The sequence below is a fragment of the Mustela putorius genome, unplaced genomic scaffold, assembly GCF_011764305.1.
Source record: "Mustela putorius furo isolate JIRA1106 unplaced genomic scaffold, ASM1176430v1.1 tig00003898_pilon_pilon_pilon, whole genome shotgun sequence".
Lineage (NCBI taxonomy): Eukaryota > Metazoa > Chordata > Mammalia > Carnivora > Mustelidae > Mustela > Mustela putorius.
Genome location: NW_025422047.1, coordinates 33,924,087 through 33,944,718, shown reverse-complemented (window position 1 = coordinate 33,944,718; position 20,632 = coordinate 33,924,087). Strand labels below are relative to the sequence as shown.

The 20,632-nt window shown below is 36.2% G+C and overlaps 1 protein-coding gene across 2 annotated transcripts in view; it reads right to left on the bottom strand.

The window, feature by feature from the left end:
• The window catches only part of TTC6 (tetratricopeptide repeat domain 6), a 228,482-nt gene that overhangs the window by 124,500 nt on the left and 83,350 nt on the right, over positions 1 to 20,632 (bottom strand). For both annotated transcript variants that reach the window (XM_013046238.2, XM_045067622.1), the window contains exons 5-6: positions 11,769 to 11,902; positions 6,944 to 7,138 (exon numbers count right to left, since the gene is read on the bottom strand). In XM_013046238.2, the coding sequence (XP_012901692.1) occupies positions 6,944 to 7,138; positions 11,769 to 11,902 (329 nt within the window). The remainder of the gene's footprint in view (positions 1 to 6,943; positions 7,139 to 11,768; positions 11,903 to 20,632) is intronic.

Here is a 20,632-nt window from a genome sequence, read left to right as displayed (position 1 = left end):
CAAAATTCTCAGAACCTGGTCCATCCAACCCCAAACACCTTTCAGGATTCTGAATGATTGCATTAATTATATAAAACTGCATCTTCTGGTGCACCTACTTAAGATCTAAACATAGTATACTAATGCCTCCCAGATGAGTAATCAAGAAATGCCAGGTAAATCTATCTGATATTAACTTTGGGCAACTAGAAATGATCTGTCTTCATTCAAGGTGAGTACACACAAAAATCAAACATAAATTCTATGAAGACAGTCTGAAGTTTATAAAAAAATAAATATACCATCCTAAAGTTATATGAAGAACATTCTTTTGAAAAAAATTTATTATAGAACTCAAAAAGTACTTTTTTAAGATTTATTATTTGAGAGAGGGAGAGCATGTGAGCAAGGGAGGGGGAGAGAAACAGACACCCCACTGAGGTGGCGGGGGCCTGACTCAGGGCTCAACCCCACCACACAGAGATCACGACCTAAGTCAAAATCAAAAATCACTGCTCAGCCAACTGAGCCACCCAGGCGTGCTCTCTCTCTTACTCACTATATCTCTTTGTCTCAACTAAGTAGATAAAATCTTTAAATAAATACAAAAATAAATAAAATGGTAGTTAGAAGAAATTTTTAAAATTTATACCACAGAAAATGAAACAATTGATTTGGAACAAAGGTTTGAGACACGAATGTAAGCAAAATAATGATAAATGTAAAGGATAGATAATAAAGGTCCAACATATAGCTAATTGATATACCTGAAGAAAGTCATTAGATAAATAGAATGGAAGTACTACTGAAAATAAAATAGAAAAAGTCCTAAACTGAAGAAGCCTGGAATCATATATTTAAGAATGTAAACAGTACTATCTCTGGATGGTAGTAAATTAAAGCATTTTTGTGTATCAGGAAAATTTAATTAAAAAGCAATCCACTCCCAAACATGTGCTAGTGACATTATTTAAGGCAAAATTTAAAGTCCTAGAAGCATCTAGGAGGAGTGGTGAGGAAATAGATTACTTGCAAAAAAAATAAAAACAGGCTGGCTTCAGATTTCTATCTCATAATGGTAGATATTAGATAATGATACAAACAAAAAAAACACATGTACAAATATTGGCTAACATGCTAGATTATAAGAAAGAGCAAGAAAAGAATATAAAGTAAGATGACAAGAATAATATCAAATATATCTAAAATAACAATTATTAAATGAATAAGGGGTGATCCAACCCATTATAAGAAAAATTTTGATTGGCTTAAAAAAATTCTAGTCTAAGCAATCTACAAGGGACACAACTAAACAAAGGTTAAAAATCTAAGGGCAAACATATACCATATAAAGCACACAAAAAATACAAATGTATTATTTTTAATGGAATTAGTGTACAATCTATAATGAAAACAAAAAGACCACAGTTAACAGTTTCTTCCTTCCACACACACAAAAATTTGTATACAATCATATATCTGTTTATATATTTAGTTCTACCTCCTATATATTTAGTTCTATCTCCTTTCAGAATATAGAGCACTACCTTATTCTTAATCAAGTTTACAATGCATCCCATCATTGAATGTGTCATAAAAAAAATCTTCCATTGATAAAACACTCAAGTAGTTTCCAGTTTTTAATTACTGTAACAAAAATGAACATCCTTTTGCATGTACCTTAGTAAATGACAGCATCAGCATATAGATGGTATTTACAGCCATGATCACACCTTGGAAGTAGGGGAGAAAAGAGATCCCAGTATATTTGAGTAGTCCAGTGTTTTGAAGTCAAGAGATGAGGAGATATCAGCAAGAAAGACTTGAGAAGACATAGTCAGGAAGACAGAAAGAGAACCATAAAAGAGTACAGTTCCAACAGTCAAGAGATTAAAATGTTTTAAGGCAAAGTTAATGCAACTGCGCAAAATGCTACTAAAAAGTCAAGTTGAGAACTGTGTGTCTTACAGCAAATCTGATGATGTCTTTCTTCCTCAAAAAGACTCTATCAATACCTTCCCATACACTGTGAATAAGAATTTTTCTCTCAAGGCTCCATATACATGCCCTCACACACACATACAGGGTATCTGTGAAATCTTACATGATCTTATTCATGCCTCCCCTCAGCTCCATTGCACCACTGCTCCTATTCTCCAATGTTAGACTTCTTTCCAGTTCTTACAAGAGCTCCAACTGTCCACAGCAGGGACTCTCAAACTTCAATATGCATTTGGGACGCCTGGGTGGCTCAGTGTGTGAAGCCTCTGCCTTCAGCTCAGGTCATGATCTCGGGGTCCTGGGATTGAGTCCCGCATTGGGCTCTCTGCACAGCAGGGAGCCTGCTTTCCTCCCCCCCCCCCACTCTGCCTGTCTCTCTGCCTACTTGTGATCTCTCTCTCTCTCTCTGTTAAATAAATAAATAAAATTTAAAAAACAAAACAAAGCTTCAATATGCATTCCAATCATCTGCATTTCTAACAAGTTCCCTAGTGATGTTGATTCACTCTTCAGGTTGCAATATAAGTAACATTTCCTCAAACCTCTGGAGATAATCAGGAAATCTTCCAAGTTTCCACAGCACCCTGCATATCTGCATACTAATGGTTACATTTCTGATAAGTAAATTACCACTGTTCCTTTCTGCTAATCTCCACATTCCCTGAGGGCAGGGATTATGTTAGCAGATGTTTCCCTAGTGCCTAACTCTACCCCTGTCACACAGTAGGTACATAAAAAATATTTGCTGATTGATTTAAGTGATTATTCAGATCTGTTTTCCTTGACATGAAAAGATAATTACAACACAGTTTAAGAAATCAGGTTACAAAACATTAGGTACATAGCATTATCCCAGTTCTGTTCTATGCTATTTACTTGCATACAGAAAATTCTGGAATCATATATTTAAGAATGTAAACAATACTATTTCTTGATGGCAATATTTTGAATAATTGAGGGGTTTTGCCTTTTCTTGCATATTTGCTAAAGTGTTGCTTTTATTATTACTTTGTAACAAAATAATAAATGAAACTAAACATTAAATTCTGACAGTTAGCCTTTGGTTTTCCGATTGCTGCAGTTGCCACTGTTTTAATGTTTAGAAGTAACAGTCTGTCCACATTTTTTTCAAAATGTGACTAAGAATTTCTCTTGTAATTTGAAGCCAAGTGGAGTGTTAGGTCTGGGATCTCTAGCCTAAGCACGGCTTACCGCGAGGAAGCTGGCTATAAGGTGAACCTGACTTGAGAAGGTCAGCCAATGTTTGTAAGACAGCATTTTTTGCCAGCTCTCTCTTTATTGGTGGTGGATCAACAAAATACACAAGCAATTTTACATAGAGAAGTCAGTAAAATAGAACGTAAGTCCATAAATAGACTAAGTAACACAGTGGAATTTAAGGTATGAGAAGTTGGCATTTCAAATTAGTGAGGAAAGAGGATTTATTGAATAAATGATAAGCAACTGACTAGTCACTTGGGAAAAAATAATGCTTATCTATCAAATTAATTACAGATGGATCAAGGAAAGCTATGAAATTACTAGAAGAAAATATGAGAAAATACATTTAAATTTAAGTGTAGAAAAGCCCTTTCTAAGAACGATACCAAGACCAGGACACATGGAGAATGATTACTATAGTTTTTACTACATAAAAATTAAGTCCTCTGGATAGCATAAAACACCATAAACAAAACTAGAAAAAAGCAAACAACAAATTAAAAGGAAAAGTCTACTATCTAAGAAAAATGGTTAAAATCTTTTATATAAAAGATCACTTAAGAGCACCGGGATGGCTCAGTGGGTTAAGCCTCTGCCTTCGGCTCAGGTCATGATTTCAGGGTCCTGGGATGGAGCCCCACATTGGGCTCGTTGCTCAGTGGAGAGCCTGCTTCCCCCTCTTTCTCTCTGCCTGCCTCTCTGCCTACTTGTGATCTCTGTCTGTCAAATAAATAAAATATTTTTAAACAAGATCATTTATAAATCAATAAGGAAGAAATGAATGATGACACAAGAGAACATGAATTGATAATTCTCAAAAGGAGAAAAATAGCCAAAGACATCTAAAAATGTGCTCACCCTCACTAGAAATCAATAAAAATATAATAATAAAAAGATATGTTTCCTCATCAGATTAGGAAAAAATCAAGAAGATTGACAATTTGTTGTCTGATAAGAGTGAAAGGAAATGAAGAGCATCATAAATTATTGAAAGCAGTGTAAGTCCATATAATTTTTCTGGAGAGAAGTCTGGTAATATGCATAAAAAACTTCAGAGCAAAAGCTTAATAAATTATTCCACATTTGAGGTGTTCTTACACTTCAGCTTGGTTAAATTAGTGAATAATATGAAAATATTTAAATGTTCACACATAATCTTGGGTGAAAAATCCATCTATAGAATGCATACATGGGTTAAACACCTACACATCCAAGAGATGTCAGAAGAATACCAAAATGTGAGCTTAATCTAAGTGTTTAAACACTTTTAATGATTTACCTTATTTTAAAACCCCAAATCTCAAATTCCATGCTAATGCTAAACAACTATAAACTTCTCCTTAGAATACAAAGAATTTAAAAGCAAAATTATAATCAATATGAAACATTTTTATGGTTCTCATCAAAATTGCTATCTAGCAGGTTAAATGTAAGTTTGAACAATATATTGTTATTGTTATTTTAAATAAACTTAAGTATGTACCAATGCTAGTCCAAAATATCCTTGGTGTTTGCTACAAATAACAATTACTATATGCAGAATTAGGAGAGCATTAAATATACAAGCACAAACATTGTAACTGTTCATCTTACAGAAAAAACAAAAACCACCAAATGAAAGGGTATTCATTTTGTGTTTACAATTACCTTTCTTGAGAACACTTATTAGTGCAGAAAAAAAAATTATACATTTCTCTGAACTTGTAGGCTCAGCAGACAGATATATTTTGAAAAGGTTAAGCTATGTTTAGCAAGGTAATCCTCAAGAGATGGATGCCAGAGAATTAAATATTCAGTACTTAAATTAACTTCTTATTTGGTACTTAGGAACAAATTGCCAAGAATTATCATCATCAAATAGAACATTTATTGACTCTCTTGGAAAAAGAATTATCTACTTGAAGAAAAAGAATTTTAGAATTGGAAGGAAACCAGTATTTTTAACACTTTGCATGACTAACAGAAGCTATAACTCTTCAGAATGTTGCTTAGCTTACAGTGCTAATGGAAATTACTCAAAATGGTAGTTTCATGATTACTAGATTATGTTTATATCTTTATTTTCCACTCTCAGCTTTAGCTTTTAAAAGATATTCCTAAAATGTCATATGGAACTGTTACTTTCTACCAGATAAGCAGGAAGTTTTGAAATTTCCAAAATTCTTCACATACAATTTATTTCAAAAATTTCAGAACACTCACCTTATAAATCAAAACTAAGAGACTTAGGTGTATAAGATTATGAATAGCAAATAAATCCTTGAAAAATATTTTTGCCTGAACAGAAAATAAACATGAGAATGACCCTCTTTTAGGAATTCAAATTGAATTTCATTGTGGTTACTAAATGCAGGGAAATTGGATGATTTCAAATCCTGAAAGAATGCAGTCAAGTGTTACAGTTTTTACTAAAAGTAAAGTTTGAGAAAATGAGCTCAGCATATACCATAAAAAGAATGGGCAAGTTACTTATAATTCTGTGACAGTTCATATAATTAAAAGTGGTCTTTTAAAATACTGTCATATTTTAATGAAATACTTGAAACGTAATACTTAAAATGTTTCTATTTAAATCTAACTAAATATTCAATATTCTCAATATTTTCAAATGTGTCATAGATGATGTTTCAGGATTCCTATCAGCTCTTCTGAAAGACAGGAGACTTATGAATATACATTCTCAATGAGCAGGTGATTTCACCCCCAAAGGGCTGAAAGTTGGTACCTGAGGAGGAGGGTGATGAGAGCTTACTCTTTATGTATATGGCATATATATGAACACACACACATATATGTATATGTATACATACACTTATGTATATGTATATATGTATGTGTAAATAGATACAGCACCATAAAGAGATACAACGTATATCCAGGATATTAAAATTTAATGGGGAAGGGCAATTAGGAGGAAAAGCCTTTTAAAAGCCTTCCTTAAAGGGGTGACGGTGAAAAGAAGTTTGAGGAAACACTGTGTCAGACACATCTGAATTTTTATCACTATCCAAGGTGAGAACTTGGGCAAGCAACCCAATATTATGGAGCCTAAGCGTCTTCAAGACTAAAATGGAAATTATGACTTCTTGTAGTTGAGGATTTAAAAAGAAAAGATGCAAAGCACACTACACAGTGCTAGGATTATAGTTTCTGCTAAATAAATGGGACCTCCATTCCCTTTTCTCCTCTCTTTTGAGGATGCTATAAATTACAGACTCTCCAGTAAAGAATGCTCAGATGCCAAAGGAGAATGAGACATGAAGAGAAATGGAAGAAACTCCAGAGGCATGTATAAAATGAATTTTATACATGATCCCTGGACTCAGTATGCCCAAAGGAGGTGTGAAATCTACAAGACTGACTTGGAATCTCAAATCTGTGATTTTCTTAATTGTATAAGCCTAACAATGTGGCTTGATTTTTATGAACCTCAATTTTCACATCTCTACTCCACAGAATTATTACAAAGAACAAATACGCTAATGTATGTGACACTCTTTGGTGACACTAGACACCACTAAACTAAAGTTACCAAATAAGCCATGGTTCATGCTGTTAAAAGCAGGAAATGAAGATGTTGTCCTAGACTGTGTATGTACTGGGAAGGAATGGAAAAGGACAAAAACTGCTCCTCTCTAGTGTCTAAAAACAGAATTGAGTCTTCAAAATCTCAACCTCAAAGACAGGATTTCTTTGACAGTTTAAATCTGGTTTAAAAGAAAATTACCAGAGGAACTCTTACCTGTCTCTTCGCTCTTCATCTGTTAAGTGATTATCTAAGAAAGAGGTTCCTAATATCGTAAGCAAAGTATTGTGACCTTTCTTGTCAGCTGTATGGTACACTCGAGAAGCCAAGTGCAAGTTAACAGGCAGCTCCTGGGCTGGGACAGTGGTGCACAGATCATGAAGGGTTGGAAAGTGGTAGTCTTGCAGAATTCTGCAACGAAGAAAAGAAAGTGGACTTCTTTGATCATTTGCGGTCTTTTCAATATAAAATACGTTGATGTTAACAATTTAGGCTCTAAAGAGGGTGTCTAATTGTATAAGATTTAAAACTATAATACTGGTTTATAACAAATTTAATACCACCATTGACCAGATCTTCAAAGTTATATATCCAGCTTTCTGCTGAAGATCTCAATCTATGTGACCTACAGATAGCTCAGAAACAACAGGTCAAAAAGCAAACTCATTGTTACCTCACCCCAAACCTCTTCTGCTGATTTCTGTAACTCAGTTGGGGATACCATATCCAACCATCAGGCATTATGTCTTTGCCACTCTGCTCAAATGTTAATGTCCCTGAAGAAATAGAACAATGTAGCATATTATCCATTAACTAACATCAATGGAACCCAGGTCTCTAAAGTTTACACAGCATCTTCCTTCCCACTCTGCTAGAACTTGCCTCTCTCCTGCCTTTCCAAAGTAGACAAGACATGAAAATCTTTCTTAATTCCCATTGTCACTCACCATCCAATCAACAAATATGTGTAGAACACCTACCATGTACTACTACTACTGATCTGTACTAGGCTATTTTATACATTCTCATTAACTCCCACAAGGAACTTATTATATGGGAGATATTATTATCATTTTAGAGCAGGCTTATTTTGGAGAGGTCAATAAAATTGGTAACTACTAGGATCTACATAAAATGCTGCTGGCTATAATCCAATTTTTTTTTTCGTAGTACTGCCTGTTAATGACCCCTGAGGTGGAAGTGGACCCTATCCAGTATGATTCCATCTCCACCTCCCTACTATAACTACACCAGTAGGTTAAGCATCTGCCTTCGGCTCAGGTCATGATCCCAGGGTCCTGGGATCAAGCACCGCATCGGGTTCCCTGCTCAATGGGGAGCCTGCTTCTCCCTCTCCCTCTGACCACCAACATCCCTGCTTGTGTGCTGCTATCTCTTTTAAAATGTTTTTAAAAATAAATAAAGTTATACTCTTACATTAATCACATGATGCCCTTTTCACCAAACCAAATCAACTGAACTTTAGATCATGTTCTCTAGGATCTCGAAGACACAGCGGACAATATCGATGACCTTCCTGAAAGTGCAAGCTTTTTTAAACCTGTGCTATCCCAGCTCTCCATCTCTCTCTCAAATTCATCATGATTTGATTTAGTCACTGTTTTCTTTCTCCATCTTCCAAACGGAGGATGACTTCCAAAGTTGAACTCCCCTTTGTATGTTGGAAAAGTAAGCGTCAGTGTTTCTATTTACTCTTGTGCTGAGACCTCCCGAATTTCATCTCCAGTATCACTATCTCACCTAGATTCCTGGCCTCTAAGATATGAAACACTGAGGCATCTTTGACTCCTCTTTCTTTCACTTGCACATCCTATGAAAAACTGGGGCTTTCTGCAGCTCGGAGCTGCTCCTTCTCCCCCCTCACTTCCAAAACACTCCAGTACAGGTCCTCATCACTCCAGCCTGAGAGCTGGACTGAGCACCACAGCCTTGGTCTCTTCCTCTCTTCTATTCTTCCTGCAAAATTCTATCACACTGTCTGTAAATACTCCTTTGCCCAGCACCACAGTTTTCTGTCTCTTGCTGCATTCATCTACCTTCCTCTCTCTAAGTTTCAAGGCTCTTAAAGTCTGACTACACTTCTAACACAGGGGTCAGAGTCAGGCTGACTCTGTTCAAATCCTGTTTAAAATTATCACTAGGTCATAAGCAAGTCAATTCATTTATTTATCCCCTGGAAAATTGGAAATGACAACATTAGCACCTCCTGGATAAAGCTACTTGAAGAAAGAAAGGAGATGAGAACAAACTGGTGTTTGCCAGAGGGGAGGCAGTGGAGGAATGGGCAAAGTGGGGAAGAGGAGTGGTAGATACAAGTTTCCAACTCAGGAAGGAATAAGTCATGGGCATGAAGGGCACAGGAGAGGGGATATAGTCAGTAGTATTGTGATAGCATCGTATGGTGCCAGGCGTTAGCTACACTTGCGGGGAGCCTAGCATAACAGAATTGTTGAATCATTAGGTTGTACCCCTGAAATTAATGTAACATTGCATGTCAACTCTACCGCAATACAAAGAAAAGAAAGGATTGAATGCATTTAAAATAGTTTCACTCACAAGGCAAATATAAGCTATTATTATCTGTCTCCAGGACAATTCATGGGGACAGAAACACCCGTCAGTTCCTTCAGTTACAAATCAAGTGCGCCTATCGTTTTGTCCATGTTTAAATATCGTTCAAACAATGCCTGAAGACAAACTTCTCTGCAAAATTTACTGTTCTTTTTTCTTTTTGACAAATACCTCTTTCCATACATTGCCTTCTTGTGCCACCCCTTCTGACCCTTTATCTAATGGATTAATGCTGAGCTGTCTACCTACTGCTCCATGTAGTCTAGATAGGAGCAAACTATAAAGAATTTAGACTTTAGAGGTGGCTGGGCCTGGATCAGAATCTTAGTTCTAACACTTGTAAGCTATGTCACTAGGTTCTCTGAAGGTCTTCCGTAAGATGAAAATAAAATCTCTAACTATTAAAAGAAATCCCTAACTACTGTATTTGTATAATTGATGATAATAAACAGTTCCTGGCCTGTGGGAGTTTCAAGAAATGCCTGTTTTATTTTTTTTGCTATTGTTATTAATTTGTATTGGACAGCACTTAACCCATCACTAGGCACAATATGAACATTACTGAATCACTAATAGAGAGCAGTTTATATCATTTCCAAAACACCATAGGACTCAACAAGAACAGGGCATAAAATCTGTACATGTTTGAGTAGGTTTCTTTGCCTAAGACAAAGAAACCTAACTAGAGGAGTGAAAATGGGTGTCCAGGAAGCCAGGGATCCAAAGAGAGAACTTGGGACAGGGGAAAAGAAAAAAAAAAGAGGAGAAAAAAAGGTGAGCTCTTGAAGTCAAGCTCATCTACATCATCATTCTGTCTAGAACAGGTCCTGGCTAGTGGAATGTACTTGAGATTACATTACGAATTTCTTTTCCTTGAAAAAGTGCTACAACCAATCTGAATTCCTATGCTCCCATTATATTCTAATAACAGATTTGCAAGTGAATCTCCCTAGGTCATTGAGCTAACTAACATTATGTTTCCAAGAAATGGCTGAATTTCCAAGAAAATGATTTAATTTGGGGGCTAGTCACTGGTGAGAAAAGTTAGGTTAAAAAAAAAAAGTGTTTAAAGAAAAAGGAGTCGTGAATAAAAGATTTTCAGAAACATTTTTCTAAAATTGTCTTTCATTATGCAAATTTCTTAACTATCAGCTTTTCATTCCTCACCATCTTATTCTTAATTCCCTCTAATGGAAACTTCTCATTTCAATTTTAATGAATTAACACAGTACTAAATATATCAAAAAGATCTACAAATATTTTTGGCATGCTCGAGAAAGGCTGTATGTTTTTATAGCACACTCTCCTTAAACAGGACTATTTGTCATTCTTTGAAACACTAAGACATAAAAAAGAAAAGACTCTGACTCTGTGTGTGGCCATACTACTTTACTTAATGCACTAAATGCAAGGTTTTTTAGGGAAAAAAAAATCACGAAGTTTCTGCTTCATTGATAATCTGACAGTAACTATTTATTGAAGGTAAAATACTTGTTGTCTGCTGTCACTATTTGTTTTAATACATAATCTTGCTAACTAAATGAGCTTAAAGCAATGCAGATAAGCAAAGGCATGTACAGGGTCACTTAAATGCCAATTCGACTCTTTCATAAACTTTGGAATTCTTTTCCCATGAGTCTATTCTCGGCTACTAAATTGTGAGTAATATCCATTTACAAAGTCTAGGCTGGCCATAAAAAGGTTGTCTTCCATGTCCAGCACACCTTTCAGTGCCCTAAGCAACAACAAAAGCTAATAATTAAAGCTTCTTTAAGCCCCAATAAAGAGTCAAATGAAGAAGAATCTAGAATAAACCAACTCATAAAAGCCTAGTGGTAAAATAAGGAGAAAACCAGTTTCAACAAGGTGATTGGCAAAAGAGAAACCCATAAATCTAAATTGCATTTACACATATTATTCAAAATTGTGGTACCCTAGCATAATAAGACCCTCCATTAAAACTCGGGGGAGGGAGGATAAAACATGAAAGTAGAGAAAAATAAGGTCATCTAAATTACTAAGTTGATTGGCCTATGAATATTTTGTGTTGGGTTGAATTTTATTTTATTTCATCATAACGAAATAAACCAACATACTTAGCAGTTAATCCAAATTAGTCATTTTTGTGACCAAAAATATCAGATCTAACAGGTTAACATTTAATTTTCCTTAGTCTCACAAAGAGCTATTTCTATTCAATTATATCATTGTTAAATCATTAAACTAAGTACATTGGCCAAAACAGTTATGGAAAGAAGTGTGAAGTAGAGCACATATATCCCAACCATAATATCTGACACCAGTTCTTCCTGTGAGAAAGTTTAACTTAGATCTCATATATATGAATTTCTAAAACATTAAATTTTCCTTTAAAAATTCATTTTCAGGTATCAATGCTATTAAATAACTTCTCTTCAAGCAGTAAAATTTGTAAACTTAAGGAAGTTACTTTTTTTTCGGTAGTTTTTGATCCCACGAGGGTTTTGAACACCTTCCTTGTCTCTGTTCTGGAATTCCTAATTTACTTTTTTGTGTTCGCTTAACTTCTTTTCCTCTAATTTGCAAAAATTCTGGTGACTTCACCTTCAAGAAAATATAAAGGAGGCTATTAAGGAAAGTTGTAACATGAGAATTAGATCTTTCTCTCATATTTAATGGTCTTATATTTAAATTCCTAATTTCTATGTGTATTTTATAACATAAGATAAATCCTAAAGGTAAATCGATATTTTCCTCTAAATCCTTTTCTAAATTTTTAAATATACACCTTCATAGCAATAAAAATATTAGTATCATATTTATCTATAATATTTTATTTATTGCCTGGGGCGCCTGCATGGCTCATTCAGTTAAGTTTCTGCCTTAGGCTCAGGTCATGATCTCAGGATCCTAGGATCGAGTCACACATCTGGCTTTCTGCTCAGTGGGTCGTCTGCTTCTCCCTCTCCCTCTGCCGCCTCTACCCCACCCCCACAAACACTCTCTCTCTCTCAAATAAATAAAATCTTTTAAAAACATATTTTATTTATTGCCTTAATACTATTAGAAGAAATACAAGATTTTCCCCTCCATGGCCTACTCTTCTTGATTGCTTTTTTTTTTCCTAAGATTTTTTTTAAGTAATCTCTACACCCAACATGAGGCTCAAACATAAAACCTTTAGATCAAGAGTCACACACTCCACCAACTGAGCCAGCCAGGCTCCCTTCAATGGTATTTTTAATAGAATTTTCCCTTAGTCTCTTAAAAGTTTGGCATGACTGGTTGCAAGCAGAAGCCAAAATGAACTTTAATGCTTTATATAACTGTTTTGAGCAAAGTTTACCAATTTGTACTTCTTACAGTTGTACTGTTATTCTATTTCTACTGCTTGGGGAAAATCAAACGCATTTCTGTCTCTTAAATAATTGTCTTTTAATCATTACAGGTATTAAGAGTATCATTTTCCTAGATTTCCTAGAAAATTTGCAGAATTCATGGTATGAGGTCATCAAAATATATTTTCTCTGTGGGATGTTCTGGGTTTTTGTTTTGGTTTGGTTTGGTTTTTGGTTTTTGGTTTTTTTTTTTTTTTTAAGACTAGATTTAAGGAAGAAAGCAGGGAGGCTTTCCTTGGGAAATGCAGAGATATGGTTGAAAAATTGAAGAAGGCCAGATAAAGGGAGGTTTTTATAAATTAGGTAGAGGGTTTAGGCTCCCAGCGGTAGAAAGGAGAGAGCTATTGTGATTTCTTAGGTGAAGAAGTGATGATGAGTAAGGAAAGCTCAGAGTACAGACCATTCTATCTCACCACCCCATTAACGTTTGAATTTCCCTTACAGTTTCTCCACCAAATGGTCATCCATCCTGGCTTGAACATGGTGGGGAATGGAGGACTTCGATATATCCAAAGGCAGCCACTTTCTCTCTGAAAGTCCTCCAGTTGTTTGTTTGTTATAGAGCCTAACAACTTTCATCCACCAGTCTCAATTCAAACCTCAGGATCATACAGGTACAGTCTAGCTTCTTCCATCTGACTGGCAATCAAATATTTGAATACAGCTGACTCTCCTGGGCCTACTTTTCCCCCAAATAAACCATGCAGTCCCTTCAACTCTACCCTATATGATGTGTTTCTGAAGTACTGTGCTTTGTCATCTTGAATGCTCTCTTCCAAATGGTCTCCATTTTGTCTTTTTTGCTCCTGGGATTGTAAACCCAGATCTGAACACGACATGTGAGGTGTGATGGGATCTGATCAGCCAGGAGAAAGATGATCGTCTTTTATAGTATTCATCAATCAGCGCAAACTATGATAATTACACTTGTCTTCCCCTCACAAAACAAAATCATGGCCTAAATAAAACTCTGAAGTCTTTCACATTTGCTCTGAGTCATGTCATCCCATATCTAGGCAATTAGCTTCTGGACCCAAGGGCAGAACCATAGACATATTTATTCCAATTAAGTTTCATCTGAGGTTTGACAACCAAACCTTATCAATGACATTTGGATGTTATCTACCAATACAATTCTCATATTCTCATTCAAATTATTAGGAAATATGCTACAATGGACTCAGCCCTCTCACAGTCCACCAGGGACTGGTGCATCATTTGCATCATTTGCAGAACTAATTACAAATCTGTCTAGCAGTTCACCTGATTGCAGTCTAGTCTACGAAACCATCATTGGGAGGCTTGTATAAATGGATTGCTGAAATCCAAAAGCTAATAACAATAACTAATGTTTAATGAGCTTTCTTGTAGGCCAAGCTCTTCACCATGATAGCCTTTCATTGAACTCCAGGCCTGATACTTTTCTGACACTCAGTCCAGTAAGTCTAAAAAAGAAATAAGGTTGGTCTTCTGTGGTTTGTCCTTAAGAAACCCATGCTGGCTCCAAGCGAGACTGCTTCCTCTTATAAGCTGTATATAAGGGGTTCTTCTAAAGTTCTCACAGCTCTTTTAATGAGTCATTTTATCATTCCAGAATTCTGTCATCTGATCAATGCATACATTACAGAAACCATAACCCTTATCCTTAAAAAGATCAATCTCAGATTTGCAGTTGCCAGACCCCAGGCTTTGAGCTCCCCTCCCACTACAGCCTGTCCTCAAAACTGCTGCGGACAGGGGCACAACAGGCTTCAACCCATCTGTCTGAGCTGACAGGCTCAGGAACTTAAGTTACTCTTAAAATCTTTTACCAATCTTGGGCTTCAAGTTTCTTTTATCACTTCTTTTCCCCTTCTTTCTAACTAAAGATTATTCTCCTTGTCAGGTTTATGAGAAGCAAAGTACAAGTTTACCAGCTTCCTTTTCTCTTTGTCATATTTCTGTTTACTTAAAACCTCAACCTTTTTTCAAAATTAAATTAAGGCAGCTTTGTCATATGTTGTCTTCACACCATTCATCCATAATGATGGGGTTATCCTTCCTTTTTTCTCTCTTTGCTCTTAAACTAATTTGAAAAAAAAATAATTTTTTATTCTTAGCATGATTCACAGTTCTCAACCCATTCTGGATCTTAGGCATTTTGATATAATTATTATAACCACTTGAAACTTTCATGTTTATCTGTAAATGTCTATTTCTTCTTTCATCTTTATGTATCTTTAAAACTCTGAATGCATAGATCATTTATAACTGTTTTTGTGAGAATTTTTTTAAGATTTTGTTTATTTACTTGACAGAGAGAGAGAAAGAGAGAGCAGGAGGAGAGGCAAGCAGAGGGAGAAGGAGAAGGAGAAGCAGATTTCCCACTGAGTAGGGAGCCCAATGATCCTGGGACTCCAAGATCATGACCTGAGCCAAAGGCAGTTGCTTAACCAACTGAGCAACCCAGGCATCCTATTTTTGTGAGAATCTGAGGAGATTTAGGGCATCCTGCATCTCCTAAACCTCCTTCCATTTAGAATCCCAAGACATGTAATATCTATATTTTTACGGACTTTTACCCGTTTCCCTCCTAAAATGTTCAACAATCCTCTTGCAGGCCCTAGTGTCAGTCATTTCTTCACGGACACCATTACCTCATTTCTCTTTTTTATTTAATTTATCTAAGTCATGTTGCTCATGACTAAGGAGAGAGTCCTAACAATTTTTATTATACTAATGAGCTTCTTAGAATAGAAATGGTCATAAAAACTAATCAAATTATCTGCTTTTCTGCTGAATGAGACCTTCTGGCATATATCTGAGCAGTGGAAGTCCTGCACTACTCCTTTAACACACCTCTGTGCTAGTTCCATTTGCTTGTTCCCCCAGTCGGGTTGGCTTGCTGGAGTATATTATTCCTCATTCTTGTACCAGAGATGCTAGAGACTAATTTTATGCCTTCAGATATCCAAAGTAAAGTTCATGGTTTATAACTGATCTCGACATGTCAACGCAAATAAATACAAGATACTTGGTGGGACAAGTCACAGGACTACTGCCTTTCTATGGCATTACTAACATGTCTCACACTATGCCAAAAAAATACACCATCAAGTCTTTGATGGTTTTCTCTTCTTGCCCTCTTGAAACATTTCTGGTTCTGGTTTAGAGCTCTCTTAATCCATTCTCCCAAGTCTTTCTTGTCCAACCATTCCTTCTAGTATCATGAGGACCACTCTATCCTGAGTCATTATTGTAATGGAGAATTTCCATTTGAACTTAGCCAGACATCTGTTAATTATTGTTATGAAAGAGCACTGTTGCAAAGAGGTAAAGAGTAAAGGGTCCAGAATTAGACCATCTCAGTTCAAGTCTTGCTTTTAAAACCTAACTAGATATTTGTACTTGGACAAGTTCTTTATGTTCTTTTTTTTTTTTAACTTTTTTTTATTTAAAAAAAATTTTATAAACATATAATGTATTTTTATCACCAAGGGTACAGGTCTGTGAATCGCCAGGTTTACACACTTCACAGCACTCACCATAGCACATTCCCTCCCCAATGTCCATAACCCCACCCCTCTTTTCTGACCCCCCTCCCCCCAGCAACCCTCAGTTTGTTTTGTGAGATTAAGAGTCACTTATGGCTTGTCTCCCTCCTGATCCCATCTTGTTTCATTTATTCTTCTCCTACCCCCAAACCCCCCAAATTGCATGTCCACTTCCTCATATCAGGGAGATCATATGATAGTTGTCTTTCTCAGATTGACTTATTTCACTAAGCATGATACCCTCTAGTTCCATCCATGTCGTCGCAAATGGCAAGATTTCATTACTTTTGATGGCTGCATAGTATATACATAGTATATACAATTCCATTGTATATATATACCACCTCTTCTTTATCCATTCATCTGTTGATAGACATCTAGGTTCTTTCCATAATTTGGCTATTGTGGACATTGCTGCTATAAACATTCGGGTGCACATGCCCCTTCGGATCACTACATTTATATCTTTAGGGTAAATACCAAGTAGCACAATTGCTGGTTCATAGGGTAGTTCTATTTTCAACTTTTTGAGGAACCTCCATGCTGCTTTCCAGAGTGGTTGCACCAGCTTCCATTCCCACCAACAGTGTTGGAGGGTTCCCTTTCTCTGCATCCTCACCAGCATCTGTCATTTCCTGACTTGTTAATTTTAACCATACTGACTGGTGTGAGCTGGTATCTCATTGTGGTTTTGATTTGTATTTCCCTGATGCCGAGTGATGTCTAGCACTTTTTCATGTGTCTGTTGCCTATCTGGATGTCTTTTTTGCAAAAATGTCTGTTCACGTCTTCTACCCATTTCTTGATTGGATTATTTGTTCTTTGGGTGCTGTGTTTGCTAAGCTCTTTATAGATTTTGGACACTAGCCCTTTATCTGATACGTCATTTGCAAATATCTTCTCCCATTCTGTCAGTTGTCTTTTGGTTTTATTAACTGTTTCCTTTGCTGCACAAAAGCTTTAGATCTTGATGAAATCCCAATAGTTCGTTTTTGCCCTTGCTTCCCTTGCCTTTAGCGATGTATGTAGGAAGAAGTTGCTGCAGCTGAGGTCAAAGAGGTTGCTGCCTGTATTCTCCTCAAGGATTTCAATGGATTCCTTTCTCACATTGAGGTCCTTCATCCATTTTGAGTCTATTTTCATGTGTGGTGTAAGGAAATGGTCCAATTTCATTTTTTTGCATGTGGCCGTCCAATTTTCCCAACACCACTTATTGAAGAGGCTGTCTTGTTTCCACTGGACATTCTTTCCTGCTTTGTCAAAGATTAGTCGACCATAGAGTTGAGGGTCTATTTCTGGGCTCTCTATTCTGTTCCATTGATCTATGTGTCTGTTTTTGTGCCACTACATACTGTCTTGATGATGACAGTTTTGTAATAGAGCTTGAAGTCCAGAATTGTGATGCTAACAACTTTGGCTTTCTTTTTCAATATTCCTTTGGCTATTCAAGGTCTTTTCTGGTTCCATATAAATTTTAGGATTATTTGTTCCATTTCTTTGAAAAAAAAAATGGGTGGGATTTTGATAGGGATTGCATTAAATGTGTAAATAGCTGTAGGTAGCATAGACATTTTCACAATATTTGTTCTTCCCATCCAGGAGCATGGAACATTTTTCCATTTCTTTGTGTCTTCCTCAATCTCTTTCATGAGCACTTTATGTTTTCTGAGTATAGATTCTTTGCCTCTTTGGTTAGGTTTATTCCTAGGCATCTTATGGCTTTGGGTGCAATTATAGATGGGATTGAGTCCTTAATTTCTCTTTCTTCTGTCTTGTTGGTGTAGAGAAATGCAACTGATTTCTGTGCATTCACTTTATATCCTGACACTTTACTGAATTCCTGTACAAGTTCTAGCAGTTTTGGAGTGGAGCCTTTTGGGTTTTCCACATATAGTATCATATCATCTGCAAATAGTGATAGTTTGACTTCTTCTTTGCCGATTTGGATGCCTTTAATTTCTTTTTGTTGTCTGATTGCTGAGGCTAGGACTTCTAGTACTGTGTTGAATAGCAGTGGTGATAACGGACATCCCTGCCGTGTTCCTGACCTTAGCGGAAAAGCTTTCAGTTTTTCTCCATTGAGAATGATATTTGCAGTGGGTTTTTCATAGATGGCTTGGATAATATTGATGTATGTGCCCTCTATCCCTACACTTTGAAGAGTTTTGATCAAGAAGGGATGTTGTACTTTGTCAAATGGATTCCTTTTTCAGCATCTATTGAGAGTATCATATGGTTCTTGTTCTTTCTTTTATTAATGTATTGTATCACACTGATTGTTTTGTGGATGTTGGACCAAACTTGCAGCCCTGGAATAAATCCCACTTGGTCATGGTGAATAATCCCTTTAATGTACTGTTGAATCCTATTGGCTAGTATATTGGTGAGAATTTTCACATCTGTGTTCACCAAGGATATTGGTCTGTAATTCTCTTTTGTGATGGGATCCTTGTCTGGTTTTGGGATCAAAGTGATGCTGGCCTCATAAAATGAGTTTGGAGGTGTTCCTTCCATTTCTATTTTTTGGAACAGTTTCAGGAGAATAGGAATTAGTTCTTCTTTAAATGTTTGGTAGAATTCCCCTGGGAAGCCGTCTGGCCCTGGACTTTTGTTTGTTTGGAGATTTTTAATGACTGTTTCAATCTCCTTACTGGTTATGGGTCTGTTCGGGTTTTCTATTTCTTCCTGGCTCAGTTGTAGTAGTTTATATGTCTCTAGGAATGCATCCATTTCTTCCAGATTGTCAAATTTGTTGGCGTAGAGTTGCTCATAGTATGTTCTTATAATTGTTTGTATTTCTTTGGTGTTGGTTGTGATCTCTCCTCTTTCATTCATGATTTTATTTATTTGGGTCCTTTCTCTTTTCTTTTTGATAAGTCTGGCCAGGGGTTTATCAATCTTATGAATTCTTTCAAAGAACCAGCTCCTAGTTTTGTTGATTTGTTCTATTGTTTTTTTGTTTGTTTGTTTGTTGCTATTTCATTGATTTCTGCTCTGATCTTTATGATTTCTCTTCTCCTGCAAGGTTTAGGCTTTCTTTCTTGTTCTTTCTCCAGCTCCTTTAGGTGTTGGGTTAGGTTGTGCATTTGAGACCTTTCTGGTTTCTTGAGAAAGGTTTGTACCACTATATATTTTTGACTCAGGACTTCCTTTGCTGTGTCCCACAGATTTTGAACCCTTGTGTTTTCATTATCATTTGTTTCCACGAATTTTTTCAGTTCTTCTTTAATTTCCTGGTTGACCCATTAATTCTTTAGAAAGATGCTGTTTAGTCTCCATATATTTGTGTTCTTTCCAAATTTCTTCTTGAGATTGAGTTCTAGCTTCAGAGCATTGTGGTCTGAAAATATGCAGGGAATGATCCCAATCTTTCGATACCAGTTGAGACCTGATTTATGACCCAGGATGTGATCTATTCTGGAGAATGTTCCATGTGCATTAGAGAAGAATGTGTATTCTGTTGCTTTGGGATGAAATGTTCTGAATATATCTGTGATGTCTGTCTGGTCCAGTGTGTCCTTTATTTCCTTGTTGATCTTTGTTTGGATGATCTGTCCATTTCAGTGAGGGGAGTGTTACTATTATTGTATTATTGTATTATTATTGTATTTTTGTGTACTATTATTATATTATTGTATTGTATTGTATTATTGTCGATGTGTTTCTTTGATTTTGTTAATAATTGGCTTATATAGCTGGCTGCTCCCACATTAGGGGCATAGATATTTAAAACTGTTAGATCTTCTTGTTGGACAGACCCTTTGAGTATGATATAGAGTCCTTCCTCATCTCTTATTATAGTCTTTGGCTTAAAATCCAATTGATCTGATATAAGGATTGCCACCCCAGCTTTCTTCTAATGTCCATTAGCATGATGTGTTGTTTTCCACCCCCTCACTTTAAATCTGGAGGTGTCTTTGGGTCTAAAATGAGTTTCTTGTAGGCAGCATATTGATGGGTTTTGGTTTTTTATCCATTCTGATACCCTGTGTCTCTTGATTGGGGCATTGAGCCCTTTAACATTCAGGGTAACTATTGAGAGATATGAATTTAGTGCCATTGTATTGCCTGTAAGGTGACTGTTACTGTATTGTCTCTGTTCCTTTCTGATCTACTACTTTTAGACTCTCTCTTTGCTTAGAGGACCCCTTTCAATATTTCCTGTAGAGCTGGTTTGGTGTTTGCAAATTCTTTCAGTTTTTCTTTGTCCTGGAAGCTTTTTATCTCTCCTTCTATTTTCAATGATAGCCTAGATGGATATAGTGTTCTTGGTTGCATGTTATTCTCATTTAGTGCAGTGAATATATCATGGCAGTTCTTTCTGGTCTGCCAGGTCTCTGTGGATAAGTCCACTGCCAATCTAATATTTTTACCATTGTATGTTACAGACTTCTTTTCCTGGA